General features: G+C 40.7%; 1 protein-coding gene across 3 annotated transcripts in view; it reads right to left on the bottom strand.

The window, feature by feature from the left end:
• CHCHD3 (coiled-coil-helix-coiled-coil-helix domain containing 3) overlaps positions 1-19,560 on the bottom strand; it is a 286,910-nt gene that overhangs the window by 50,791 nt on the left and 216,559 nt on the right. For all 3 annotated transcript variants that reach the window (XM_046021609.1, XM_046021608.1, XM_046021611.1), the window contains one exon: positions 5,162-5,232. In XM_046021609.1, coding sequence (XP_045877565.1) covers positions 5,162-5,232 — 71 coding nt within the window. The remainder of the gene's footprint in view (positions 1-5,161; positions 5,233-19,560) is intronic.

The following is a 19,560-nucleotide window of genomic DNA, read 5'->3' as shown; positions in this document are numbered from 1 at the left end:
CAGGTAATTAAGGTAATTATTAATTACCTGTCAGGTGGAGAATAAGGATTAACGCAAGGCATAATTCTCAGTACGCTGAGCTAACGTGACATGGTACCAGCACCACGAAACTAAGAACTAGCACCACAAATTGCTCTATTTAACAGATAATAACAAGGAGTGATAAAAAGCAGTTAGAACCATTAACAGTGACTGGTTCTAGTTGGACTGGGAAAAGCAAAGGTTATCTCTTAAATAAAAGCTAGATATAAAAAAAATTGTTGGATTTGCTAAGTGATTTGGGTTTTATAGCTAAAATGTTAAAGCTATTGTGGGGTAAGAGTTCTTGTAGGAAAATAAACAGCATACATTCTTAATTCCCAAACTGCTTAATTCCTACTGAAAAAAATGTAAATAGTATTTTTAATAAGTTATTAGGGACACAGTTATCCCATGATAGTAGAACTTAGAATTTTTCAAAAGCTACTCTAAAATTCTGTCTTCCTCCTGGTCTCTGATGGAATCTGAGTTCCATACTAAGATCCTACCTGTTTCTTCATGGCTGTATATTCAGAACTCAGAGGGCATGTCACAGAGGAGCTCTCTGAATGAACGGCGTGTTGATTAAATAGGGGGGAAATTCCATTAAATCTAAAGTGTTTTAATGGTTTCCTGCCAAAACTATAAACTGAAGGGCTGAAGTGTGAGTTAATATTTAAGCATCCCTAAAATAATTCCATTAGCTATCTTGGCAGGATGGATCCTTGTGACTGGTGTTTATCATGTGTGGCTTCCAATGCTCTTAGCTTTCTTTCCTTTACAATGATTTCATATGACCCCCTATTAGGTGTATAATATTGCCCCTGAAATTGCAATTTAAAAAGCTGCCATCTCCTGTAACCAAGATGCACCCAAGTGAAATCTTCCACCAGATAAAATTAACTAAATCCTCCTCAAAGTCCTTCAGAGCTGTTGTCTGAGAGGGACTGCTGAGATCAGCTCTGTCATGAAATGAAATGAAATGAAAAGGAGATAGTATACTGCCTTGTAAAAGATTAAAGCCGTCATGACTACCTGGGATGGCCAAATCTGTATGGAGAAACAAAGTTCCACTGAGCAATTTCAGGGCCTTCAAAGATGCTAAGCACCTCTTGGAGTCAAGGCACTATCACTTTCTAGGTGTGAAGCTAATAAACTCACTGCAAATCAAAAATACAGTGTGCTACAAAGCTTGGTCTAGCAGATAGTGCCCCCCAAAATAATATAATGAAAGTCACTCTCTTGAAAAGCTAGCTCTTAAAATTCCCCCACAGAACATAAAAACCTGGAGTTTTGTTTGTACTACACTTAGCCAAATTACAAAGTCTGAGGGCACAGTCCCCAAGACTGTCCTCACCCTGACATCATCTGCCAGTTCAAGGAGTTCCCAAAGCCACTCTAGCCTTTAATGATTCACCAAAAGGACTCACAGAACTCATAGAAAGCTATTAAACTCATAAGTACAGCTTATTATGGGAAATGATATGGAGAATCAGCCAAATGAAGAGATATATAGGACAGAGTCTGGGAGAGCTTCAGATGCAAAGTTTCCACTGTCCTCAAGATGTTCTACTCTCCTGGCAGTAACCTGTGACAATATGCACAGAGTATTATCAACGGGACAAGCCTACCCAAAGTCCAGTGCCCGGGGTTTCACTGGGGCCTCATTACATGGGCTTGCTTGACTAACTGCCCATGTTGCTCAGCTCAGTTCAGTCTCCGGCACCACCTCCCCAGAGGCTGGGCTGATACCACATGGCCCAAAGGGCCCATCACGACTAACGGGACACTTTCATCACTCGGGAAATTCCAAGGGCTGAGAGGTTACCTCTCCTGGAAGATGAGTATAAAGGCCAGACCTCCCTTTGGGAAAGGCCAAATTCTCTACTATACGAGGTGAGAGTAAAATTAAAGAAAAATATCTTCTAAAGTTAGAGAGGAAGCTGCTGAGGCTCTGATTAAAATGAAGTCTAGGGACGCCTGGGTGGCTCACTTGTTAAGTGTCTGCCTTCGGCTCAGGTCATGATCTCAGGGTCCTCGGATCAAGCCCCCTATCAGACTCTCTGCTCAGCAGGGGTCTGTTTCTCCCTCTCACTCTCCTTCTCTCCCTCTCTCTCTGTTCTCCCTCTCTCTTGCAAATAAATAAAATCTTTAAAAATAAATAAATAAAACAAAGTCTAACCTATAGCTCCATGTTGTCTTGGAGAAAGTAAGCCAGCAGGACACTTAGCTTTGTGTTCTATGTACCCTCTCATTTGCCAGCAGGCTAGCCCAGGTTGAAGGATATGGCAGGTACACGGGGCTTTCAGAAGAATGATTCTTTTCATCTCAAACTAGACTTAACTCTATAAAAATCCAGCCTCCACCAATTTTCCAATCTGCTAAACCTCTATTTCTGGTCCCTGCCACCCCCCGGCCTCTTTATCCAGGTGTTATGGGCTGAACTCCCCCCTCCCAAATTCAGATGTTGAAGACCTAATGACCAGTATCAGAAAGTGAGTGTATTTGGACAAAGGGCTCAAAGAGATACTTACATTAAAATGAAGTCATCATGGTGAGGCCTAATCCAATGTGATTCATAAGAAAAGGAGATTAAAACACAGATGCAGGGGCGCCTGGGTGGCTCAGTGGGTTAAAGCCTCCGCTTTTGGCTCAGGTCATGATCCCAGGGTCCTGGGATCGAGCCCCGCATGGGGTTCTCTGCTCTCAGCAGGGAGCCTGCTTCCTCCTTTCTCTCTGCCTCCTTCTCTCTCTCCCTGCTTCTCTGCCTACTTGTGTTCGCTGTCTGTCAAATAAATAAATAAATAAAAATCTTTAAAAAAAAAAAACCAAAAAACAAAAAAACACAGATGCAGAGAGGCTGACATTGTGAAGACACAGGGAGAAGACGGCCGCTTGCAAGCCAAGCAGAGAGACCTCAGGAGAAGGTGACCCACTGGCTTGCTGATCACAGACTGCTGGCCTCCAGAACTACGAGTGGTTTCTGTTAGACCACTCGATCTGCGGGACTCTGTCAGGCAGCCCTAGCCAACACATGCACTGGTATTCGCCAGCTCCTATCTAATCTCTCAATGACTTGTTTGTACCCATCTCTATTTTCTTTTCTCTGTTGCTTACAGAGTCCTCTCATGTAGTACCACTGCTGTTTCTCACACTTCCAATTGAGACTCACACCCGCTGTCAGATTAGTATTACTCAAGGAGCACAGAAATCAGGGCATTTACCTGGTCAAAGACCTTCCAAAAACTTCTTACTAAATGAAGACCAACTTCTTAGTTAATGATGACCCCTAATGACCTTTTCAACTCTGTCTTGCATGAGTCCCTCTGAATCAAACCACCGATCCGAACTAATTTCTCACCCACCAATTAGACAGCATGATTTTCCTTCTGAATACTTCTCCTTTCCATCCACTCAGTACTCCTCTTCTGGCCTCAACTACATTAGTATCTTCTTCTTTTTTTTTCCTTAAAGATTTTATTTATTTATTTGACAGACAGAGATCACAAGTAGGCAGAGAGGCAGGCAGAGAGAGAGGGGGAAGCAGGCTCCCCGCCGAGCAGAGAGCCCGATGTGGGGCTCGATCCCAGGACCCCGGGACCATGACCTGAGCCGAAGGCACAGGCCTAACCCACTGAGCCACCCAGGCGCCCGACATTAGTATATTCTTTATAAGAACTTCACAGATCATCCTAGTCAGAACTGATCTCCTTCGATTTACCTTAAAATTTAGTTATTTGAAGAGCTGTTCTCTTACAATGAAGAAATACTAGAGTGTCAAGTAAAAAATTCTCATGGTAAAAGAAAAAAAAGTTAATGAATGCTACTTTATCATTAGGGAGAAAAGATAAAAACGTAATTTAAAAAATACATATGTAAAGTACCTTTTAAAATCAAGTCCATATCCAATTTTATACCTAAATACTTAAGATAGCACATTAACTTTTAAGAGTGAGATCTATGGCCCATTCTCAGAAGGACTTTCCCTATTGCCCCTAAAAAGAGAATTCACTAACAAAGACTAGAAGTCTGTTTAACTACACCTCAAACCATCTTTAAATTAAAACAAAACAAAACACACACACACATTAAAAAAAAAAAATCAACATTAAAAGAACACTAATATCCATTACCATACAAATTGCACCACAGCAGAAAGTAATAACATTACACCTTAGGGTTTAATCATTTTATCAAATGCTTATAAACATGCACCAGGAAGGAGGTCAGAGCCCAGTGTGATCTTTCAACTAAACCTGTCACAACACCTTTTTTTGCTTCGCTAATTTGCACATGTGCTACTAACAGGGGTTACACAATAGAACTATTTATACTCTCAGGAAAATTCTGAATGATGTCTTCTTACCTATCGTGAGAACTGGCAGCAAAGGGAAATACAGGGCTATGGGTCATAGACACTTTGATCCATCAATTACAGAACATTCATTTAAACATTCCAAGGATTAACAGAGGCAGCAATTTAACATCACCTTCATAATCAAGGGCAAGGTAAAGTCTGTGATTTAAATGCTTTCAAGGTACATATGAAGAAATGAAAACAGTTTAAACATGAGAAAAGTGGTACTCAAATTTGGACATGCCCATCGTTTTATTACATAAAACTGAATGGTCTCTATGTTTCTGTTTTTAATAGCAATTTCACATCACCTTCATAATCAAGGGCAAGTTAAAGTCTGTGATTTAAATGCTTTCAAGGTACATATGAAGAAATGAAAACAGTTTAAACATGAGAAAAGTGGTACTCAAATTTGGACATGCCCATCGTTTTATTACATAAAACTGAATGGTCTCTATGTTTCTGTTTTTAATAGCAATTTCACATCACCTTCATAATCAAGGGCATCCTATCTTAGGTAGTATGATTCCAAATGAAAATTCTATTACCATTGCTTTCAATTTTCCCCTACTTCATAAAATTAAGTTGCAATAAGCTTTCATCAAAGTCTCTTTCCTTGTGTTTGAATTCCACCAACAGCAGATAACATGGATACACCTCGTCCTTCCAAATACACTTCCAAGTATTCCAGAGGGCTACGCAACAAATTATCTTCTGTGCAAAAAGTGATAAAGTTGTACTTGCATCTTGTCAAGAGCAGTAACTGTAACAGTGTTCAAAACTTACTTGAACTTTGCTTCCACCTCTTCAGCAGCTTTCTGATACTGTTCAGTGGTGACTTTGTAGAACTCTGAGCTCTGTGGACAAAGATTAATAGTATAGTTTTCACTGTCCAAGAGGACAAAACGTGTGCAGGACTTACAATTACAAACAATACATAAAATCTCTGTTCAGCCATTCAAGTGAAAGGACAAAGACTTCTTGCATAAGTTGCATAGATACTTCCAAAAATGCATGGAAAAGTATTCATTTAAATAATAGTGTACCTGCTGGCATACACGTTATTATTAAAATAAACTTTCAGCATTAAAATGCATCATTATTTGATCCCATGAGAAAAGTCTTAACATATTTCGCCTATTATTCCAATGTTCTACCTAGGCTATTCAAGGTTCTTTTTTTTTAAAAAAAAAAAAAAAAAAACATAGTACTTTTGCCCTCGAGACAGATTCTTTATGGAGGAGAATGAGTTCTATCTAGCGCCTCCATATGACCACAAGAGCATCAACATTTATAACAAATTTGTCACTAAGAACAGAGGATGGACTTAGGTGATTTCTACACCAAAAAAGGAAAAATGTTCCCACTATTACATAAATAAACACACAAGCAATATAAATTAAGTTGCAATAGGAAGTAATGCCTTTCCTGATACAGAAAAATTTAAAACTGTCTGTTCTGGCTGGCTCCTTTGAAACCTGTCTTGCTGTAGGAGGTGGCCTAATGAACCTTTAGACTCAATGAAATATCCTACAAAATGTGTCCCAGTACAAAAGAACACTATACAGTACAGTGGTCTATTGTGCACCTTCAATCCCTAATCACTCAGGTTTCACATGCATGACTTGAAGTAGTTTATTTTTTAATAAATCATTGTTGGTTGGGGAGAAAATGAAAATGAAATCCTCTTCACACCAGTGACCCCTTTGCATTTAACAATCTGGGTTACCCAATGACAGTCACATCCAGGTTTGCTGGATGTAGATAAAATCAATAGGTATGTGATTAGACAGCAGACTCGGGGTGGCTGGAGCAGTGGACAGGTCACCATTTGAGATGATGAATGGCTCTCTATCAACCTAGAGTCCCCTACGATGCTAACATTTACTATAATCTTATTTGGGCTGCGATTTATCTTTCTTGCACCTGATCAATAAAGATGAACAGAACAGTTGTAAGGATCGATTGTAATTTTTTAACATTTTCAAGCATGAAGGTGCATTTCTGACATGAAGACAATATTCTAAGCGTACTGCTTCTGCATTTTTTAAAATTACAATTTGAGTGACCAACTTCGTCAGACTGTATGCGGAGAGGTTTTAATTCAACTGTAGGTCTCATGCTACCAAAAGGCCATTTGTCTTCCCAGATATTTCAACTTGAAGTTGTGTCACACCTTCCTTCCGGTTTTACTTGTAAGATTTTTCTTTCTGTTAAAATACACACCAGTCACAACATGTTCTTTTGCAATCTTTGGTTTAAGCTTTTTCGTGAACCCTTCTAACCAAGAGGGCAGTAAAAAACCTAGTTAATCCACAGTAACACTGATGAGAAACTCCCCCTACTACTAAAATAAACTCTCAAGTGGGCATTACGTTACTGAATCACCTATTAGAATTCTGGTGAAGCAGTAACATCTTGATTAATACTTTCAATTATTTTAAGCACTGAAACTGTAATGTCCAGACAGAGCCAGGACTAGGTTGAAAGATCTGCTTTCTGGTTCTATTCTGTGGCCTTGAGCAAGTCCATCAAACGTCCCCGGCGTCCATTCCACTGTTCCTAACCTGTAAAATAGGGATGATACCAGTCCTGCCTATCTCTGCCAAAGCGGCTACAGAAATCCAACAAGATGGGCACCATAGCTGTGAAACCTGTTAAGTGTTTTTGCAGAGTAAGATCAACACTGTACGAATACCCAGTATTTATTCATTCTCCTGCTGGCAAGCATATTGAGAATAAAATAATTTTGGAGGAAAAACTAATTTCGGCAAAACCAATTCTGGGTACAAATTCAAAATGATCTAAGGCAAATAGTAAGCTTTCTAACAAGAATGATGCCCTACTAAAGGTTAGTGAGCTCCCCTCGGTTTTATAATGCCAAATGCAGGTAAAATTATCTCTAATTTTGTCCAAGTTTCCCTAGGATGTTACACACACACACACACACACACACACACACACACACAGAGCATGTACCAGTGCTGTAGCAATCTCAGTTTTTAACTTCACAAGTTAAAGTTTCAGGCTTTATTTATGCCCCTAACTTCCATCCTCAGTGGCCAGATTCCCACACTGTATAAACCTTTCTAACAAAGAAAAAGCCCCAGGAGGCAACACCATATAACAACTAAGGGAATATACACAAATATGCCCAAGATCTATACGTAGACAGTGTTTAATTCACTTAAGTATTTACTTATTCATTCAACAAAATTAGATACTTATTATCTCAATAATGTTCACCTTGGAGAAACAGATCATCAAGAAGCTTTCCATCTGATATAAGACAAAAGAAAAACACTAGTAAGGAAAGGTAACAAATAATTGAGTTAAAAGTTGTAGATAGTGTTACTGGAGTTCGGAAAGAGTACAGATCAATTTTGGTGTCAGAAAATACTTGTAAAAAGTGAACCACCATAAAAAAACAAAAACAAAACAAAACAAAAAACAACACTCTCAACATGCTTGCCAGCAGGAGAATGAATATGTACTGGGTATTCATACATTGGAGATCCCCACAGCGATGAAAAAGGATGAATTAGACATACACGTGGAGAAAAAAAACAAAACAAAAACCAGCAAGTTCTAGATATGATATCATAGAGTGTAATTTATGTCAAGTTTGGAAAAGTGCAAAATAATGATACAGGATTATTAAATGGCAAATTCCACTGATTATCTCCAAGTGGTAGCAGTTTGGTGGTAGTAGTAGGAGATGAGGGGCAGAATAACACGAATAAAGAAAACAGGGCAGCTTCACTACCTTCCTACATTTCTTCAAAAGAAGTGTTCTAAAAGGTGTACACAGCTATTTATTATACTAGTTATATTTTGTAATATATACAAAATTTGTATTACTTTCCTCCCTCTCTCCAAAGGAGCTAATTAACAACAACAGATGATTTAATATAGCCAGAACCAAAAAAAATGTGTAGGGGGATACGTGCTGAAGACTACATTGTTGGCTACATCAAGATTTTGTAACGCTAAGCTAAAGCAGAATGTCCAAATAAAAGTACTTTTTCAATTTCTATTGTGAAATAATTTTGGATTTATAGAAAAGGGGCAAAAATAGTGGAAAGTTTCTGGGGCGCCTGCGTGGCTCAGTCAGATAAGTGTCCAACTCTTGACTTCAGCTCAGGTCATGATATCAGGGTCGTGAGATCAAGCCCCGTGGTGGGCTCCATGCTCAGCTCTGAGTTGGCTTGAGATTCTCTCCCTCTTCCTCTGCCCCTCTCCCTGCTCATGTTCTCTCTCAAATAAATGAATAAAGTCTTCAAAAAAAAAAGTGGATAATTTCAGTCTATCTTCACCCTCCTTCCTCTCAAGTCAACATCTTAGATAATCACAGTACAATCATCAAAATAAATAAGTTAACAATGCTACAATACAATACTAGTAACTAAATTGCAGACTTTATTTGGATTTCTCCAGTTTTTCTACAATGTTCTTTTTCTATTTCAGGACCCAGTCCTGACTGTCATACTGCATTTAGTTGTCACAGCTCCTCAGTCTCCTCTTGTCTGTGACAGTTCCTCAGCCTCCCCTCGTCGTTCATGACACCTTGACACTCCAGAGGAACACCCGTTGGAAATTTTGCAGAATGACTGGTAATTTGGGCTTGTCTGACGTTTTCTCATGATTAGACTACGTTACTATGCATTATGGAGACACATACCATAGGACCAATGGGTCCTCCTCCAAACTGGACCGCAAACTACTCCCCAGTCTCTGGCTTCACAGCTGTCTACCAATGCTACAGTGTTTCTACTCTGAATAGGTAATTCATAAGTGGGAGACACACCCTAATTTTCTGAGAGGCTATCTGTGTTATCTCTGTTGTCTTAAGATGACAATAGGTTCATATATGCCCCTTTTCTTATTTATCAATTATAAATTACTGTTACTTTAAAGTCATTATCGTAACTAAGTTCGTTGTAATTTGGTCAACCCCAGTGCCTGTAGTAGTGCACTTCCATCAACGGTATTTTCATCTGATCCTTTTAAGCCAAATCTTGAGACCTATATAGTCTGTGCTTCAGAGAAGTAACATACACACTCCAATTTCCAAAGAAGGTAGAGAACATATACACTTATAATTCTAAAATGGCCATACATGAGTGTATGTATGTTCCTATGTATATATATGTACCTACATCTCCCCTCCAAACTTTGTTAAAATACTTTCTAAGTCCTCATACTGTACGGGGAATGGGAGACACCATCTGGTGAGATGACTCTAAAAAGAGAACCAAAAAGAAGAGGTAGAGAATGCTGCCCAAAATCTGACATCAAGGTCCTTCAGTGAAAGGATCATTGCTTTGTGCATGACCATACAATTTTCTATGATGGTAAGCCCCTTTTACAACCTAAAAATAATTTTTTAAAAGATTTATTTATTTATTTGAGAGAAATAGAGAAAGTGAGCAGGGGCAGGGGGAAAGGGAGAGAGAGACACACACACACAATTTCAAGCAGACTCCCCACAGAGCACGGAGCCCAACACAGGGCTTGATCCCAGGACCCTGAGATCATGACCTGAGTTGAAATCCAGAGTTGCTAGGTCACTTAACTGCCTGAGTCACCCAGGTGCCCCTATGACCTAAGATTTAAAAATATCTTTCATTCACTTTGCAGTTTTCTGCTCCATTAACCACAGGTAAAATAGTTGACATGATTTGTCCAGTGGTTGCATGAATTTGTGGCAGGTAAAGCTTATTTAAATCAAATATTAAAAGTCTATTATTTTCTTACTTTGAAACAAATTTTTATTGTTTGACATGACCATTAAAACGTTTTCCACCAAGATTTCCTTTGAGAAGGTAGACCTTACCAATTCAAAGTAGAATAATACTATTGTTTTGATGTCTTAGCATTACCAAAAATCTGATAAAGGCTTATCTTTTTTTTTTCTTTTGTCAAAGATTTAGTGAAACAAGAGTTCCTAGGAGGTGAACTATCTTCAAAATAACGATATAATACTAGATATGGGAGACGTGTCTGTCCCCTACATTAGAGGACAAGACACCACTGGAAACCACAGGTGTTTCCATTTTCTATATGAAAACATTTTCCAATCTAAGGCACTAGGTACTGATTACTAAAAACACAGGCAACAGAATGAGTTGGTGAGACTGAATGCTCCACTGTACACAATTCTTTAATGTATTTAAGACACGAATATATTGTTCACAGCACCCTGTATTTCGGTGAGTGATTCACAGCAGAGCGGTTGGAAAGAGCCTGTGCCTTCCTTTGGAAAATGACAGCTCTGTCCCAGTAAAACAACACATGTGACTCTACCCCAAGACTTCCCTCACATCCGTAAGATGAGGAGAGGAACAGAAGCGGCCTAATGAAAATCTCTGGGAGATTAAATATGGTCATTCATGTAAAGTGCTCTGAAAAGTATCTGGGGCTAAATATGGTAAGCATTACAGGATGTGACCTGTTATCATTACAAATTATTGGAAGAGTACAAAAAAAAAAAAGTATGTACTGTTAGGTAACTTTTTTTCAAAAGCCATTTTAATAAAAATTTAATCTTTAAAAAACAAAAATCTTTTCTTCCATAAACCAATCATCACTGAACTCTGCTTATACAGCTCATCAGTTCTCTTTTTCTGTTCCTTAAGACAAACAGGAGATGTGAGGACTGTGGCTGGGCAGTACCAAGAACGTTAATGGCTATGGAAAAAAAAGTTTGTGTGTATATATATATATAGATAGATAGATAGATAGATAGAGAGAGATGGTGATAATAACCAGCCCACATTAAAAAAAAAAATCAAACCAATAATTTTCGACATTCTCACCAATGAAATCCAATGACCCAAATTAAATGGTAAAAGTACTTTTTAACGCCTGGACCTCCTAGGGCTCAAGTCATGATCCCAGGGTCTTGTTCCCTGCTCAGCAGGGAGACTGCCTGTCCCTCTCCCTCAGCCTCTCCCCCTACCCCTGCCTGTGGTCTCTTTCTCTCTCTCTCTCTCTCTCAATTAAAAAAAAAAAAAAAAACAGAAATGAAGTTGAGATGAAGTCCTTAAAGAAACCTATTGCTATACCTCTCCCCTGCTCCCTCAGAGCCCTGTGGTGGACTGCAAGACTGGCCACCGTTGTTTCCTCCCCTCTGTGTATATGCTCCTGGGTGACACGACCTTTCAAGTTTCTCCACCCCTTCAATCCAGGCTGTGCTTCTGACTTGCTCCGGCCAACAGAACATGACAGGAGCCACCACGTGCCACTTGCAAACAGGAGCCTCTCTCTCTTGGAACCCTGACCAGTGCCACATCAAGCAGCCCAGGCTGAAGGAGAGACACTAAGTCACTCCACCGGAGGCCGTCCCAGGCCCGCCACACTTCAGCCAACTCAGCGTAAGTCAGGCCAGCCAAATCCAGAAGGAGCGCCCAGCTGGGTGACCTGCAGATCATGAGGCAAATTAATGGGAGGTGTTTTAAGCTGAGAAGTTTGGGCTAGTTGGTTGTAGAGTAAAAGCTAACTGATTTAGGCCCTTCGTCTGTGTTCTCATGGCACCACGTTTACCAAAGCACTTAACGCACGGTACCAACCATGTGTTCCATGTGGTCTCTCCCACAGACGCAAGTGTCTCATCCCACTCACCGCCATCCTTACAGCACTCAGCACAGTACATGATACACAAAACTTGCTGAAATCACGTCAGACTGACACCATTCATTCTAAACTTCAGTCCAAAGTTGACTTTTATTTAAAAGAGGCTGGCAGAGAGGTAAGTCCAAAGTAAATGAAATACTAAAACATGGACGAAATGGAAGACTACTATGTTTGTTACACGTCTCTTACACACACTGACCAATAAATACTGCAGTCTGCTATGCCAAAAAAAAAAAAAAAAAAGGATGTGGACCTCACCTAGGATCATGTTCAAGTACAAAGAGAGCACGGTAACAGCTCACGCGACGCACAGCAGCTCCCACAGGTAAGGGGCTTGTTTTCCTCACATCAGGAGTCTGGGTGCTGGAAACCCAGAGCTGATGTTGGTGCCGAGGATACGATCCAATACCGAGGCCCCTTCCTCTCTATTCCTTCGAAGCCAGCCTCAGCACGGGCTGTGTCCCGAGTGGCCGGCTAGCTAGTCTAGCTACTGCGGCTCCATTCTCATGCCCATGTTCTCAGGAAGGAGCTCCCTCCAGAGATCCACGCTTCCAGCTCGGTGGCCAGAACCATAGACCACGCACAGCCCTGGATGCAAGTGTTTTCGTTTTCTCACTTCTACAGCAAGAGAAAGCCGGAGTTTGGAATTGGTGTTTATTGAGGCAATTTATCATACCGGCCACAGATAGCTGAACCGACAGCACAAAATGATGCGCAAAACAGTGTGGTTGATTTTAGATACAAGGATTCCAAGATTTCTTTCCAGCCACTCTTAAAATCCGAATTTGGGGTCTGGCGGGGGGCAGGGGTGGGATTTACCCATCTGGTATTCTAATATCCAAGAACCAAGTTTTTAGACAGTAGAGGAAGGAAATGGGAATCCACAAGAGCGGGCATCATTCCCAATTTTGGGGGGGCTGGCCATGGCCCATGTTTTTCAATGTGTGATACTGCCATTTTCCATTTTCAGAAAGTCTCCCTTTAAAAGTGTATTTTAAAATGCACGTGCACAGACACACATTATTGCTACATTTGAAAAGTGTCTGTTTGCAAGTTCTAAATTAGATCAAAAGAAAACATGCACACACAGTATTCCGGCAGTATTTTCTCAGGTTCTGAATCTTATTTCTGTTCTGTTCTAACTAATGCTCAAACCTACGGTAGACAGGAAATGAACAAATCAAAAGGGTCACAAGAAAACGAGAAAAATTTGTTAACTAGCTCTTGCCAGTTCTTCTACAAAATGCTTCCTATGATGATTTGGGCACAACTATATAATACATCACATTGAGGTATAATTTAAATTCTGGTAACCTTATAGTATTTCTCAGAGGCGAGTATCACCCCTCCTCACCGTCCATTCAAAGATTACGGCAACTCTGCAGACATTTAGTGACAGTGAATGGGAGAAGCCCCAGGTCTGACCTTAGAGGTGAGCAGACTGGCTGAAGATATGGCTCTATTCTTTCAAAGATGATCTATAATTATCACTGGCTACTATAGGTCTCTATCCCTCCTACAACCCACCTAAACACAAGTGTTACTACTCTACGTGGCTAGCTTTCTTAAACAAAGGTCTGGTATGTACAAGCACCAGTGAAAGCTCTCCTATTGATGACAATGTCAAAGTGAGCATTCTGATGTTAAGAAGCTGGATTCAAAACAGGCTTCCACTTCTTGTTTTAACACTTGTCCAGGAACTATGTTACAGGACGTGATCAGCTAGATGCAGGTTAAGTATGTTTCCCCCAAGATGAAGCTAAGCATTTGGGGGCGTGATTTAATGCTGCAAACGCAGCATGGTTACAATTCCAGGCACAGAAGCCCTAAAAGTCACCTAGTGAATGGCTTCAGGTGGCCAAACAGAGTTCATGCTTCCTCAACCCATCCTGTATTTTTATAGACTTACACAGAATCAAAAGACTGAAAGCAATATACCTAAATTTTTAGCACAACAATTTTAAGAACTATAGAAGTTTTAGAAATAAAAAAAAAAACCCACTAATGGTCTAAATTTAGTTTATCTAGTGGTTTCAGTATTTCTCCTGACAAACCTTCTATCAGAAAGCCTAATGGCTGGTTTGAATTCTGCCTTCCCTGTGTGCCTGTAGATGCTGGAGTCCATTACAGGTGGGAAGAAGAGCAGTGGAAGGAATTTGATCATAATCAGTGAGAAAAGCGACCCTCGAATAAAGGACTTGGCATCTTCAAGACTCTTTCAATACTGGCACTTCTTAAACCCCATGGCCTTGAGTCCACTGTCTCTACTCTCTCCTTTTATCCCTTTCCCTCCCGCTAACCTCCTGCTCCAGAGAATGCCTTTTAAATAAATACACTGCCTATTTAAATAGCTTGCAAACTGCCAACATTGGTTCGAATGCATGGTGTATCAGATTCAGTATTCTGTTTCTAAGAGGTACACCAAGGAATGGACTTGGTTATTTAAACTGGGTCTCACTTTTTAACATCTAAAAATGAGGACCTTATCTTTTGGGGTGATTGTATCAATGGGACATTGTAGGTTCAGCACTTGGCACAGAGCCTGGCTTTTCCTTATTCTCCACCAGAATACCACTCCCACCAACAACCCTTAGCCCCCTAGCTAATCCCATCAGAGCCCAGTCTCCATGAAATTACCTACACGACTCTCCAACCTGAAAAATGAGCTTCAAGTGGAAGGAGTTAATGCTGGTTTGTTTAAGTGATACACGCCTGAAGGGCTATCATGTGTAGCCCTGTGTTCCTGCTAATACCTTTCAGGTACATATAAAAGTGTATTTTAATTATTGCCCACCCTATTTTTTTTTTAAATTCATATCACTAGCGATCAATAATAAATTACTAATTTAGCAGTTTCTAACAAATCAGAAGTTCTGATTATTAAGTTCTATGGTAAAGGCAAATGAAGATTCCCTGCAAAAAAGCCTTTGAGAAATTTATCCCGCCATTTCTCCCTCCTATTTAGATAATAAACCCCAGTTTTAAGCTAGATATATGGTCAACCAAACTACAATTTCCAGGTTGCTTCTAGTTAGGCCGGGCTGTAAGCAGAATTATATGGGAATTCCAAGTAGGCTGCTTAAAGAGAGCTGACCTCAGCTGGCAAAGAATCTTTTCAGCCCTTTTGTGCCTTTTCTCTTTTTTCCAGTCTGCGAGGTAGATGTGATGGCTGGAGCTCCAGCAGCCATCCTGCAATACAAATTGACCTTCAAGAGGGAAAACCCTGGGCCAGGAAGCTGGAGCAAAGCTGTAGGTACCCGGGGCTCTAATGACATTGAAGCCAACATGTCAGCCCTCAACTGCCCACCTCTCGACTTTTATTAAATAAGAAAATAAACTTCTAACTGAAGCTATTCCATCTTCATGATACCAGAATTGCAATAATCCAGAAGAGACCTTCCTTAAGCCCTGACAGGTTTACTTTTGTCACCCCATGAACGACTTTGATAAAGTCAACTCCAAAGAGGTACCAGGAGCACCTCTGTCCTTTGCAGTAATGCTCTGCTTCCACTTGTCAGGAATCTGTTTCCATCTCCCCCTCTCTCATTTTCTGACAAAGGACAGGAAGAATTGTAAAATTTTAAAGCCATGTTTAACTGGATTATCAAATATTACTGTCTTGAAGAAGCCACATTTCATGAAAACACCACTATCTCCTAGGCACCTCAGCAAAGTTAATGAGTCGCTTTTGTACCTACGTTCTCCTTCCGTCTTCACTGTTGCTCATGTAAAGCAATAGAGCTATTCAGGGCCGCTTCTGGCATTTTGAGTTTTATCCCAGGCACTTTAGAAACTTCACTAATTAAGAGTCTCAGGTTTTTCTTTCCTGATTTAGTTTTCTAATTAGAATAGAAACTGTAGATTCACTGACAGCCTTGCCAGTACATGAGTTATATTACGTATATAGGGGCTATCTTAGATCGTGCCTCAGTTTCTTCATCTGGGCAATTTAAATAAACAACTGCACCATTCACTTGGCACTCTGCATTTCCTTCATCTGTTCATCTCTTCATTCTACAAATACTGAAGGTCTGTGCCAGACAGGAGGCCAGGAATCTGGAGTATAACGGAGAGCAAACGGGGGCTGGCCCAGCTTCTAGGGAGTGTATGACATACGGGAGGAGACAAGACACAGGTTCAAAAATCACACCAATAAATGTATAATTAACAGGGAATTACAGTGCCACAGGATCACTATATAGAACTTCTTTTATTTCTAGGAAGTAGTTCTCCTAATGAGTCTCTAAAGCCCTATTTTTTCCCCTAAAGGAGCTAACTAGCTACCCTTCATAGGCAGTTCTTAAGTTAGTTATTTTCTTTTCATTTCTCTCACTGTTTCTGTCAGATGATTCAAGGTTCAGAGCAGAATTCTCTCCACCTGTAAAACTTTCTTCTAACCCCTTTAGAAATAAGGAAAATCTACTTGTTCCGATATGGAGGTCCAAATAGCAGGAAAAAACAGAAAGCTGCAAAATAATCTGAAGAGTGTATTTTCTAGTATATGTGCTGCCCAAGCGAGCACTGAAGAGTGTATTTTCTAAACTGCTGAGTCTACATTCGTGTATACAGACAAACCCTGAAATACTCTGCAAGGACTATTTGCCACCCCTGCCAAGGGGACACGAGGAGGAGATACTTTTCCTTATTTAATAGCCTTCTGTAACAACTTAAATTTTTGCCGTGGGACTGTATCATTTTATAAGAAAATCAACCATGCTGCAATTTCCAACAGGCATTACACCTAAATTTATATCATACCAGAAAAGGACCTAATGCAGATATTTTCGGCAAAGTAACTCCCCGAACCCTTCTGCCTTTAACTTTGCTTATAGTGAGACTTCCCATTTACCCTACACAGAAGGTATGCATTTTTCTATTATCCTTTTCTATAATAATGTCGATAAAAGGTCTCAAAATCTTCTACTATTTGTAGTTCTTCTGAGAGAAAACCATACCCCCTTTCCAACTCACCTTTTAGTCTTCTATATTACACACCTACAACTCACCTTTCAGACTTCTGAATTACACACCTGAGACCTTTCTACTTCTGACATGGTTGTGTGTTTTACTGTTTCTTCAACAACATTGAGACAAAGCGATTTCAGTTCTCAGACAGGTTATCACAAGACTTTACCGTGATGTCTTGCAAGCCCCCCACGGAGGCTTTTTAAATTACTGCGTGTTTCCAGCCCAGGAACCTCCAGTCCTCTTGCCAACTGGGGAGCAGGACACCGTCCACTCGCCAGGTTGTAAGTCCCCTGAAGGGCTCACTGAGGGCATGCTACAGGCACACTGAACAGCACACCCGCTGGACGGCTCTCTCCAGAAGGCACCAACACATCTTGGGCACACGTTCGATTTTACCCTAACTGGCCTCCCATCGTCTCTCGTGGAAAGGAACTCTAGAAATCGAACTCTCCCGTACCTGCTCAGCACATGCACTGGCACGCACGCATGCTCAGTGTCCTCCTGAAAAACCATGGGCTGAGAAGAAAGCTGGAAACATTTACCCTTGTAGCAGAGAAGCAGGCAAACACGAGTTCCTTCATCATCAATTCCGCTGTGTTCTTTATTCATTCACGATTTTATATTCATAATCTGAAGAATGGACAAGACACACTCCCTGTGATGTACCTGGTGTCCCCGTTTCACCTTCTCTTCTAGCCCTCTGACAGGCCAGCCTACAATTCATACAAAAGGGCTTATTTTTCCACAACAAGCTAATGTGGGCCAAGCCCCCAGGGATGGGCCCTGCAGATGGGAGGGTGAAAACCTCTTTAAAGGCTAGTGGAAGGGCGCCTGGGTGGCTCAGTAGATTAAAGGCTAGTGGAAAGAGAAACAAACTCACTCCCTACACTAAGCAAAGCTGTAACTGCCTTCGGTTCTATAAGCCCTTTCCGCCTCCAAGAGCTCCTCATCACAATGCGAATGCCACGGGAGGAGGGAGGCAGGTCTCCAACCCCATGCTCCTAAAACATGTAAGGTCCATCCTACCGATTGCAAATAGGATTATATTAATCATACAAATGTAGAACAGAACATAAATTTTAAAGATTCGCACACAGATCAGAAGACCTTCTGAGATTATTTCCTCGAATCCCGGTTGAGAAACTCTGAGCTAACCCATTTACTACCCTCTGGCTTGTTATAACGTGACTTCCTCCCAGGGACTCCTAACCAAACAGGTGGGGGCGATGCTAATGCTTCCCAAGGCAAAAGAGAAGCATGCAGACTAAAGACTAAATCCCCAGGAGGAAGGAGAAGGGTCAGGAAACCAAGGGCTCCTGACACAATAGGTTGGAGAGGCCAAGACAGAGCCTGCCATCTTCCCACTTTCGCCTGGAACCTGAATTTTTTAAATATGATAGCGGCCAACACCAGTAACTCACTATGATCCAGAAAATCTCTTTAAGAAAAACTTTCCTGAAAACTAAGCAAACCTTCGAGGCTGCTCTCACAGACACGACAGTGTTGGCCTCTTTGCTCCTCTGGCACCAGCTGACCAGCAACCCCAAAGTGAATAAAATCTTTGCTAGAGGTCATACCCTTCCAACACTACATGGAAATCAGCAGCTCACATAAAAGGGAGAGTGCCACACACATGTTCAGAATCCCAGGCTGAGCACATCTTAAGCAAGAGAAGATTCCTCAGCGGAGTTATGCCTAAAAGCCTTACGTGAGGGTGCCCCCAAGACGCACATATGGCAAAACTCCCCACAGCTTCAAAGATTAATTTCATCATCATGCTTCGAAAGCTGCCGGTCACCTTTGAGATCTACTCATGAAGGAGCTAGCTAGGGTGCTCCCTCTGACGCGACATCTCATACCCGTATTCAACAGTCGGGGTATGGTGCAGGTAAAGGGCAGAGAATTACTATCCACAGCCATTTTTCAGTTGTGGATCTATTTTTATCCCTGGCATTGTACATGATCAGAAGCCTAGTTGAAAAACTAGGCAAAACCCAACCAAAGCCAACATTTCAAAAATGATTTTATTATTTTCTAAGGAAAATTTTTCACCTAGGAGTAAATGCCATCTTTCAAGATCTCCTCATTGGAGAAAAAGGTCTAAAGTATAGGTATTTGTCATATACATTCCCCTGAAAGTGGCATCTGATAGGGTACGGGAAAATTTGTGAGACGAGATCGGTTAAATCATTTCACTTTATCCTTACGAAGTTGGCTGGGTTTTTGGTTTGCTTTTTGTTTTGTTCATACTGATGTAGGATGCTGACAAGCATATGAAGTCATGGGCTCCCCTCATCATCTGCTAGTGCGAGTATAAACCAGTACAATTTATAGCAACATGTCTCAAAGGACTTTGACTCAGCTTCATTTCTAGAAGTATCTGAAGAAATCATGGGTATGTATAAAAATTTAGCTAATTTTTTTTTCATCCCAGAGCTTATAATAGTGAAAAATGAAAAGCAACTTAAACATTCAACCAGCGACGACAGCTCAGATAAATAACAGATCACCCACATAATGGAAGGGTAGGAGCTGTTTCAGCTTGCTCCAATCCTGAAGATGGAAAAAGGAGAGAAGAAATA

The sequence above is a fragment of the Meles meles genome, chromosome 10 (genome assembly GCF_922984935.1).
Source record: "Meles meles chromosome 10, mMelMel3.1 paternal haplotype, whole genome shotgun sequence".
Classification (NCBI taxonomy): domain Eukaryota; kingdom Metazoa; phylum Chordata; class Mammalia; order Carnivora; family Mustelidae; genus Meles; species Meles meles.
This window is presented reverse-complemented; position numbering and strand designations above follow the sequence as displayed.